A 10,129-nucleotide genomic window follows, 5' to 3' on the forward strand; every position below is an offset into this window, starting at 1 on the left:
GTTGGGGCGAGGGACATCGTCTTTTCGGGTGACTGCTAATTCAAGTGTTAGTATAATAGGGAGGTGGTCCGTTTTGGGGCCTCGTTTCACTGGTTCAGTGTCACATGCAATGACGGCGTCGAGAGTGCCCTCTGTGCCTAGAACATTGTCCGGCCGAGTCCAATTGCCAGTGCTGTTGGATTGGAGGGTGGGGATGCCACAAGGGAGTAACTGTAACATACCATAATCAGCGATCAGGTCAATAAGCGGTTGAGAGAGCGGATAGTTAAATAAGTGGCGGTTACGAATGTCCTCCCACATGGGGTGATGGCGGTTGAAGTCGCCCAGCCATAGCATGTGGTCATCTGCCGTTGGACGAAGCAGAGCGATGTTCTGGCTGAGGAAGGTCTCCATGGCAGTTAGGGTATTCTGGTGGGTGCAGTCGTTATATATATTTACAATGGTGCATGCACCGAAGTCACCGGTCATTTGTACAATAACAACGTCGGATGATGGGAATGGGATTTGTCGCCACGTGTTCGTGTCAAGCGAGGTGTTGACGAAGGTGATTGCTCGTGAGCGTTCCTGAGGGTGAGTGAGATGGTTAGTAGGATATAGGACATGCCAGCGGTGGCTGGCGCGAGTGTTACGAAGGAAGTTAATATATGGTTCCTGAATTATTAAAAGATCGTGGTTAGTGATATCCTGGCTGTTCATCAGCAACTCTTGAGCCGCTAACGAGGCGTTCAGGTTTTGCTGCCAAATCCGAAGACTGCCAGGGGCGGGGTTGGGTTGTTCAGACATTAGGGAGGAGTGAGTTAGGGCTGGCAATGGGGGTCGTGTAGGTGGACATCGAGGGAGTAGGTGATGACAACGGGGTAGAGAGGGATGTCGATGTCGAGGGGGTTGATGGTGTCGCAGGTGTGGACGTAGATGAGGGGGTTGAGGGGGGGTGAGAACTCATTGGCGGGGCAGATGCACTCGCAGTTGGCTGCAAGGGGTCGATTCGTTTGAAGGGGAGAGTGGATTGCTTGCTGGGTAGTGGCTCGCTTGTGTTGATAGCGGGGGGTGGTGTGTGCGGCTCTGCGGTGCGAGTAGAAGTAGAACGATTGGGCGTCAAAGTTGGTGCCCTTGAGGAACGGATGGTTGGGTTCCAGGTGGAGCTGGTAGGGAAGAAGGGGAGTTTGTTCTCCGGGTATTGTTCGTCTAAAGTTTTGCAGCGACGGATGAATTCCGGACACTTGCGACTCCAGCTGGTGTGGTTTTGGCTCTTGCAGTTTACGCAGCATTCGGTTCGGAACGCATTGCACTGTTTAGTCCAGTGTCGGCCACTGCATGTGCCACAAACGTCGTGAGGAGAGGAGCAGTTGTGAGCCATGTGTCCAAATTTCTGACATTTGGCGCAGCGTAGGGGTTCCTTGTGGTCCTTATTGACGGCATAGCGATGGGCATCAATACATATGCCCTCCTTCAGGATGTTGTTAGCGGTTTCGACGTCCTTGATCTGGAGGAGTGCGAAGGCGGTGCGTTGCTCTCTTGTACGACGTTGTGGGGGCTTGATCCAACGGATGGATGCTATCGAATTGGGAGGAAGGTGGTTTTCAGCTTCGATGTGACGAGGGAAGTCATCGCGTTCTATCTCATAAGTGATCAGCAGGAATTGAATTACGATGGAATAGGTCCTATCCCGTATGCATGCCGGCGAGTCCAGTTGAGACTCGAGCAATATTCGGCCAGTAGGGCCTTTGAGCCAGCCCGCTAGTTGTTCATTGTCGAGCTCCACTATCAGACCTCCATTACGAAGGCGCTGGACCGCGCGGACTGCGCCTGTTGGGGTTCCCTCGCCACTTATTACAGAGAGGATATCAGAGATGCTCTTAGCTATGGTGGCATTGGTGGCTTCTGCCGGGAAGAGAGAGTGGCCCAGCGTTGGGTCAAGCAATATCTGTTTGGCTCGAAGAGATGCTCTGGCTACCGCTTGGTCAATGGATGGGGGGAGATTGGCAGCTGCTATTGAACTGTAGGTAGGGAAGGCTGGGGGAGTGGCTGTTGGCTGTATGGTAACTGGTGAGGGTTGGGAGAGCTGAGTCGCGAGGTTGTTGAGACGGTCCTGAGTGAATTCGAGGGACGGTGTGAGGAGCTTGTAGGAGTTATTGCAGTCCTCGATGGATTCGTATAGGGTGTCCACCGCATCCTCGATGCGTTCGGCTGCAGTTTTGAGATCATTCTTTTCTTCCTCTTTTTCCCTTTCTATTACATCATGAAGTTGCTTCGATTGTGCTAACGTTCCTTTCAAAGATTCTGCAGTGGTGTGTATGGAGGCTACTTGAGGGGCGATAGCAGCTATGACACTGTTCACGATGTTGGTCGAGAGGGAATTCGTAAGTTGGTCGGCTGCCGCTTTGGCGACTACATCTGCTATTTCCGAGGCGGCTTGCTGTTTGAGAATGAAAGCTACAGCTCTGATAGCGTTGGTGACGGCAAGCGGGATGGGTTTGGCCATTTGGGTGACTTGGAAAAGGATGCCCGCCAGGTGGAGCAGGGAGAGAGGTTCGTCAGCCTGGCGAAGGAGAACACTGGTGAGATACTTCTCAGCTGAGTCCAAACCCGTGACTGCTCCTGGTAACGCCTCAATGTCGTCCTGCAGCATTTGATTCCTTTGGGCAGTGGGGTTACGATTAGTTGTGTGGGGTAGCGTAGTTGACTGGTTCTTTTTCTCTGGCGCTTTAGTGGGCGCCATGAGTCGTAGAGTCTGTCTGTTAGTGTTGTTCACGGTTTATATACTTATTTGATTGTTTTTGGGGTTTTCTGGAGTATGTAGATAGAAGAGAGAGGTCTAAGAGTTAGTATGGATGCGCGAAGGCGCCGTTTGGCAGCCTTGACGCTGTTGAGCGCGATGTTGAAATTTGAGTTTCGGGGTCCTAGTTGGGGTGCCACTTGGTTCAGGTCCAAGAAGCGATCCCGTGCTTATTTGATGCAGCCTACCAGGCTGACTTGACAAGGGACGGGAACTGGTCGGCTGTAACTGCCTCAAATGCAGTTCCAGCCGCGTTTGGATTCGAAGAACGAATTCGCCCGAATATTGCAGCGAGATGGAAGAGGGCGGGCGAGTTCTCGTCGAGGTTGTTTAAGATGGAAATGCAGTGATTAGGCGTTTACACCACTCCATGTTAGAATTAAGAGCCATGACGAACCGTAGGTTAGCATCATCATGATCTCGCCAATAGTTGAACTTGACATCGGGAGCCAATGCGTACTATTTGATGCTGCGAAAGACGGACAAAACATAGCGCCGAAATATGTACATAGAACTACAAGAACTATACGAATCACTACGACGGCGAACGTGTTTTGGTCGACTAATTGGATATGCGCTGACGATGGTACCCGGATCTACAGTCTATGGAAAGACCTTATGCAGACTATCGAAGAGAGGAATATGGAACGTGTCACAGAAGCCAAGAGCGCAGTGGAAGATGCCCAACACGAATGGCGCCGCAAACGAGAGGAGAGCGACGAGAAGTTTGTTCTTCGCTACTTCGAGAGACACGACGGACGGTGGGAGCCTAAACTCGAGTAATGCCATTTTGTGCGCTTCTACATGACCTCTGCTGATGCCTCTCTTAGGATCCCTCGATATGATTCTTCTGAAGCTATACTAGATGCAGTGCAGACCTGAATATGGCCTCCCAAGGCAGAATCGCGTTGACCTGTCATACCTTTTCATTTTGACATTTATCTGCTTCTGCTTGGTTTGCGTCTCCCATCATATTTACATCTTATCCAACGCAGTTGTAACACAATGCGCATCCGTTGGATTGTACCTGTAGCAAAAATTGAAGGGTATATATATAGTACGCAGATGGATCCAATGAGTACCAGATGTGAAAATGAATGAGTTTATAGAAAAGGAAGGGCAAAACTAGGGCTAAAAAGCAAGGCCATCAAATAAATCAGGATATCATGAGGTCGAGCAAGTGCAGATTGTATTGAACGAGTTACGAGTGACAGCCGTCGTCATCCGGTACGATTGAAAATGTACTTGGCGTCGGGATGCGACTGACCGCGAAGAACATTGAGAAGTGAGCGAGACGACAGATTGAGGTCGATATGATGAGATGAGTCGCCTGGACTTGGGAGTGGCAGGTACTGCTGCATAAGCAAGATGGGGAAATCTACGGGGCGCACGCATTGAATCCCGAACGGACGGAGATGATTGGTGAGGAGGATCGCTACGAGGTCGGTGAGAACCATTCATCTGCGCGACTGGGGTACTTGATCTGTCCCCAGAAAAGACGGTACTTGAACGCGAATCAGGAGGAGAGGGTAACTCCGTATGCCCAATTTTGGTATACGAGGACGCTATGGATGGGGTTGGAGTCGCCTTGGCCTTTGAAAGGTCACTCTCAAGTCGAGCGACTTGAGCTTCAAAATTTGCAACCTGATCGTGTAACTTTTGCTCTCGGTCCTGCAGATCAGACGTCAATCAGGATGTGGCGCGCGGGGCTACTGTAATTCCCACCTTAACAAAGTGGCCCTCCGCTTCCTTAAAGTTCTTCCAGTTGAAGGTTTGCAAAGGAATACCCCGCATCAAGTTGAGCATCAGCTTGCTCCACCTCGTCAAGCCTAGTACGTGTCATCTCCAAGTTACTTTCATACTCTTTCGCGCGATTCTCCCACTCAGAGGACCGCCATTGGGCTTGGGTCAGGTTCTGTCTGGCGGCGATTGCGGTGCGTTCAGCATTGTAAATTTTGAGTTCTTGGTCCCTGAAGCGCTGCGTGTTCGCTCTCGAGAACACGACTCGTGCGTCGGAGTTTCGTAAGTTCCTCATTGCCAGCCTGGCTCATAAGGGTAGTGAGCATGCTAATTTGCTCACTCGCGCGATGGAGCTCATCCCAATGGCTCTGTTGTGAAAGCCCTAGAGGTGTATGATCGCGGGGCTCACTCGAACATCCCTTTGTGCTTTTGAGGAGTCCGCTCCTTCGTCTTCTATCATGGGAAAGTGTTCATTGCACCTATTGCCTGCTCAATTCCAGCAATGAGTGAACGTCCCATTGGGGGTTGGTCTAACCCTAGAAGGGTTCAGCATCGTGATAAAGTTAAAAGGCGGACTTAGAATACATCCACGGCCGCTGGCGTCCCGATGTTACGGAATGCAAATATGGCCTGCCAATAGTGCTAGGAGAGGGAGCAGAAAATGCATCTGTTACCGAAACTTGGTCAACCTGCGGCGGCGATGATCGAGAAAGAAACCTACCTTGGATGCGCATTGCGCAAGTGAAGCTCCTTAGGAATGTGTAGCTTTCAAGAACGAGCTAGTAGAGTCAAATGGGTTTCCATCGAAAGACGAGCTCGATGTCGAAGCTTTATCTTTCCACGCAGTATCATTCGGTCCAGATAGATCTTTTTCACCAAGATCTGCCAGCAAAAGTTATATTGATATCATGTCAAGCGTGATATCAATCCTGACGCACCAGTACAGTTGTTCGTTGTTTGCGCGATGTCGACGAAAAACAGCTTTCAGCTTGACAGGAGCATCTTTGCCTGAGCGCACACTATTGTCGCAGTTGGAAGGCTCATTAGGTGCCAGATCAGAAACTCCCGTTGATGTGGTCATGGATGCCTGCACCAAACGGACAGCACCAGTAGCAACCTCGCGCTCGTACCACTCATCAGCATCCTGGAGAGGGATAGACTTGACCCCATTAGTGAGATCGTGCATGCTGGATTCCATGACATCATTGAACTTTGCAGTCTTGTTGCGCTGAGTCCTACTTTTCCCACTGCGAGAAGATTCGGTATTCGCAGCTTCCATCTTCGTATGAAAGGGGTCATCGCAGGCCTTCAGAAGCTTCCCCGTCTGAGGATCACGAGTGACCACCTGACTGCAGCCCTCAACAGCGCAAATACTTTCGAGAGTTTGGTGCTCAAGGCAGTACCTACAGCGGTGGGTCATCAATGGATTTTTGCACCGTGGTATGGCACGACAAGGCCGTCCGACAATGACACCATCAGTCACGATGACTTCAGTGGACGGCAGCAGGCCATCAGGTGAGGTGAAAACTCGCATGCACCCATAGCATGCATGGGGGAGTTCTTCTTGACCATGGGTTATGATCTGTTCGGTACGTGCACCCATAGCTGCTGTATAGCGATCTTTTTGGTCTCCGTCATGGGGAACTTGAAGCCGTCCACCTTGCATCTGCTGGTGATCGAGCAATGCAACAATAACGAATGCATCCCAGACCTCTCGTGTCGTCAGCAAAGTCAAGAACTGCCATGATTTGTCACGCTCTGTGCTGCTACGAGCTTGAGCGATTTCATATAGGCGTGAGTTGGTTGCTGAAACACTGCCAAGGATAATATTAAACATGGGTCACGAAGTAGTTAAGAATACTTACGCAATTTACATAAGATCAATCCGTTGCAGCGCCAACTCAAGCTCAACAAATTGATGCTCCGCGACCTGTATGTGCGATGGCATTCCACCATAGTACGTGCGGGTCTTGTTTTTGACACTATAATTATGATGGTAGTTGGTATTGCACGCTGATCGAGAGTCAGCCAAAATCGTTGAATTTAAATGAGAGAATCACACCTCCACATGTCGGGTGAATAAACCATGCGGGGTGGGCACCACTTGCATGCGTGAAAACAACAACGCATCGTTCTAAAAATCGAGCATTGAATAAGAGTTAGTCAGCGCATACCATACAAAACTCGGAGTAGATGACTTACCCCAAGCTGATCTGATGTCAACGTTCCGTAGTAGGCATTGAACTCATCCGTTGTCCCACTGCGCTTGGTCTGCTTGAGCCAACGTAGTGCACATAAGTTCCTGTTGCAAGATATGAGCGAATACTGAGCGAAGCAAGATTGATGCACTTGCACTCACCGTCCGTTTTTCGTGTTACCTGGGCGCATTTTTGCCTTGCTCCCCATCTTTGAAGTTTTCCGTTTCAATCAGTGATATCATCAGGAGGTATGTGTGGATTATTATCGGGGGCGGGAGGCTCGTTCTGATCAGCGAAATCATCAGGAGGCTCATTCCGGACAGGAAAATTGTTGGGAGGCATGGGTACATCATCTATCTCATAATTATTAGTGCATACTTCGACGTATTCACTGGCCAGACATACCAGATTATCAAAATCATCACTCGTTGTGGCGTCCATATTATCCGAGTGGTGGTTCTGTTGACTCGGCTGCGACTAGTCCATCGAGGTAGTTTGAGCACATTTTCGGCGTCTAAGAGCTAGTTCGGCAACTCGATATTTTCGATATTTTTCAATATTTGCTTTGGCATGTTTGCGAAAATGTTCACCGGCATCGTTCCGAGATGTCGGAGCTCGAACCTTGCTTCTCTCCTACTGTACATATTATCAATGGATGTATACCCTCATCTAACCCTAGAGCGGCGTAAGAGGCTTTTTGCTGGTGCGGTCGCAATCACTGCGATCTGTGCACAGTACACTACTCTTCTCATGGCCCAACCTGAAGTCAATGCTCCCCCTCACTCCAAGGCCCCACCAGCGCAGTGGAATGATGTCGAGACTGTTACCCTTGTAGACTATCTCTATGATCATCGCTCAGAGGCTGAAGGGGCAGGCAACTTCAAGCAGCAGGTTCTTGGCTCTGCTGCAGAGTTCATCAACAATCATGAGGCGCTTCAATCCACTCGCGCAGGTCCACTGAAGACAGCGAAATCAACTCGAAACAAGTGGACATCAGTAAGCCCTATTTGATCTCATCTGATCTAAGCTGACGAGTCTCATCTAGCTTAAAAACATATTTCATGCTATCGAGAAGTACCGCAACCAGACAGGGGTCCACTGGGACAATGAGACTGGAGCTGGGATTGAAGGAACTGCGGCTGCGGCTGTATGGACATCGTATGTCAAGGTATGTCCCCTCTTCGTCATATTGATTTGAGCGCTGACTTTTGTCAGGCAAATAACCTCATGCGTCCTTTCCGCAACAGGGGATGGGAGCATTATGAAAAAATGCAGACCATCATCCCATTGGGCGGCGCTAGAGGGCGGCACGTCTTCCGTCCAGGTGGCGCTGCTCCCTCCACCACCAATGCTGATAACGATCTTGCGGATGCTGCTGGCCCATCAAGCACTGCTGCTGTTCCTGCTGCTCCAAGCGCTGCTGCTGTTCCTGCTGCTCCAAGCGCTGCTGCTGTTCCCGCTTCTGCAGGCCCATTAAGCACTGCCGCCACCCGGGGGACCGAACCATCTGGAAAGCGCACGTATCTTGAATAGAACGGGTCCGACGTGAAGATGATAAGCATCTTGCGGAAATAACTACATACTATTAGATACTGTCACTTGAAATAAAATAAAATAAACTCACCGTGAAATCGTTTCGTTCGAGCGTTGAAATCTCTCCGCAACATGCCTGATTGATAGGCCAGTCACAGAGGTGTAAAGAAAAATCGCAAGTTGTTCCTCGAGGGACACAAACTTGGAGTCTGAATGGCCCATGGTGCGAAGCTCGGAGATAAGCTCCACAAATGCATTGGCGCGCATGCCAAGCTCACACCTGATGCGCTCTGGGTGACCAGTGAGCAACTCGATCACCCAGTCTTGCCCAGTTAGCGCTGAAGTGTGATAGGGCTCGGGATCTTTGGGATATATTGATTGTAGGATGCCGTGCGTAGAAGCAACAACGATGCTGATTACGAGTACCATGCATTTGAGGAGTCGTTCCCGGACCTCTGGCTGAGGATTCGTCATGAGCGCTGCTAGGCGTTGGCGCTCCATCGCGAACCCCAGTGGTTGGGGATCCATCAAGGTATATACCCTACCCTCATTATCACTGATCTTGTTGATAAGCTCAAATTCAAGCTCCGAATCGCCTTGGACTTAGGGGGAGCATTGACTTCAGGTTGGGCCATGAGAAGAGTAGTGTACTGTGCACAGATCGCAGTGATCGCGACCGCACCAGCAAAAAGCCTCTTACGCCGCTCTAGGGTTAGATGAGGGTATACATCCATTGATAATATGTACAGTAGGAGAGAAGCAAGGTTCGAGCTCCGACATCTCGGAACGATGCCGGTGAACATTTTCGCAAACATGCCAAAGCAAATATTGAAAAATATCGAAAATATCGAGTTGCCGAACTAGCTCTAACACGTCTTGCGTCTTTGTTCTTGCGCGCTCGTTTGGCAAGCATCTGTATTGTGGCTGCGCAACGAGAACCGGGAGGCAGAGAGGAGCCAGAAGCTACTCAGATGTGCAATGATAACCATCAATCTATATGCATAGTAACTTCGATTCACCTCTCGAAGTTAGACGAAGTGCACTTCAACTGACTTCGAAACAATGAAGTCAACCGAATTCTCACGTTTTCGACGCGAAGCGAAGTTACCTCGAAGGCAACACTAACCGAAGTTGTGATAACCGATAGTACCACAGATGCTTTATGGACGCAGATCATCACGCTGATTACGGTAATGAACAGCTGTGTGCATGGAACCCCTATCACAGATACTTATCGTACCACTTGCATATTCCAACGGGCAAATATGGTCCCAGACCCTAGCTTACTATGTCAGCCTTTCATTCAGCCTTCTTGCGACGTTCGGCGTCGTTTTGGGCCAGCAGTGGCTTCGCATCTACAAGCTTAAACGGTTCAGGTGTGGTTCCCTCAAGGAGCAGGACAAGAGCAGACGACATATGTTCCCTGTTCACGTACGTATGGACGTGACAGCAAATCATCATGACCATCATCGTTGCAGCCACGGTGATCGGTTACCTGTTCCACTGGTGCACCCTCTTTGCATATATTTTATCCCTAGATTGCCCCTTCCAAACGCCAGTGTAGTGGTACACCTTAGCAGGTGTAGGCGGGTCGGGCGCAGAGCAGAGCAGAGGCCGGCGTGAGATAAGCAGAGCAGAGGTGCCAGGGGGTTCGTCAGTTCCCGGGGTCTTGGTTATTGGCAAGCAACAATATTAATCATCATAGCAGTTGTCCTTCTCGTCTCAAGAGCAACTAATTTCATATTGGGCATTTCTGGTGCCTTCACGTGGCCAGTAAGCATGGTCAGTAAAAGAACGACAAAGACTTGCACACACTAGGCGCAAGCTTTCGCTCTTGCCTCCGCGGCATTAGAGCATCCATCTCGAGCCTCGTACAACGACT

General features: G+C 50.0%; 2 protein-coding genes across 2 annotated transcripts; one reads left to right on the plus strand and one right to left on the minus strand.

Annotated features, from left to right (window-relative positions):
- The first annotated feature begins 3,232 nt into the window (after nt 1-3,232).
- On the plus strand, nt 3,233-3,681 carry F5891DRAFT_1097120 (uncharacterized protein). Its single transcript, XM_041363522.1, has 2 exons — nt 3,233-3,555; nt 3,607-3,681. The coding sequence occupies exons 1-2, from the start codon at nt 3,395-3,397 to the stop codon at nt 3,656-3,658; spliced, it is 213 nt and encodes a 70-aa protein (XP_041216077.1). The 5' UTR covers nt 3,233-3,394; the 3' UTR covers nt 3,659-3,681.
- A 259-nt stretch (nt 3,682-3,940) lies between these two features.
- On the minus strand, nt 3,941-6,922 carry F5891DRAFT_1204281 (uncharacterized protein; the record flags this gene model as incomplete). Its single annotated transcript, XM_041368988.1, has 8 exons — nt 3,941-4,447; nt 4,502-4,605; nt 4,631-4,818; nt 5,455-6,330; nt 6,391-6,529; nt 6,602-6,650; nt 6,719-6,818; nt 6,876-6,922. The coding sequence occupies 8 exons, from the start codon at nt 6,920-6,922 to the stop codon at nt 3,941-3,943; spliced, it is 2,010 nt and encodes a 669-aa protein (XP_041216078.1).
- Nucleotides 6,923-10,129: the final 3,207 nt, after the last annotated feature.

The sequence above is a fragment of the Suillus fuscotomentosus genome (assembly GCF_016647785.1).
Source record: "Suillus fuscotomentosus strain FC203 chromosome Unknown F5891scaffold_672, whole genome shotgun sequence".
Lineage (NCBI taxonomy): Eukaryota > Fungi > Basidiomycota > Agaricomycetes > Boletales > Suillaceae > Suillus > Suillus fuscotomentosus.

Excerpts from the sequence above, each read along its gene's own strand:
- F5891DRAFT_1097120 (XM_041363522.1), top strand. The coding sequence starts at position 3,395 with ATGCAGACTATCGAAGAGAGGAATATGGAACGTGTCACAGAAGCCAAG. Across the intron at positions 3,556-3,606 it reads CGGTGGGAGCCTAAACTCGA|GATCCCTCGATATGATTCTT; the intron begins GTAATGCCATTT and ends TGCCTCTCTTAG.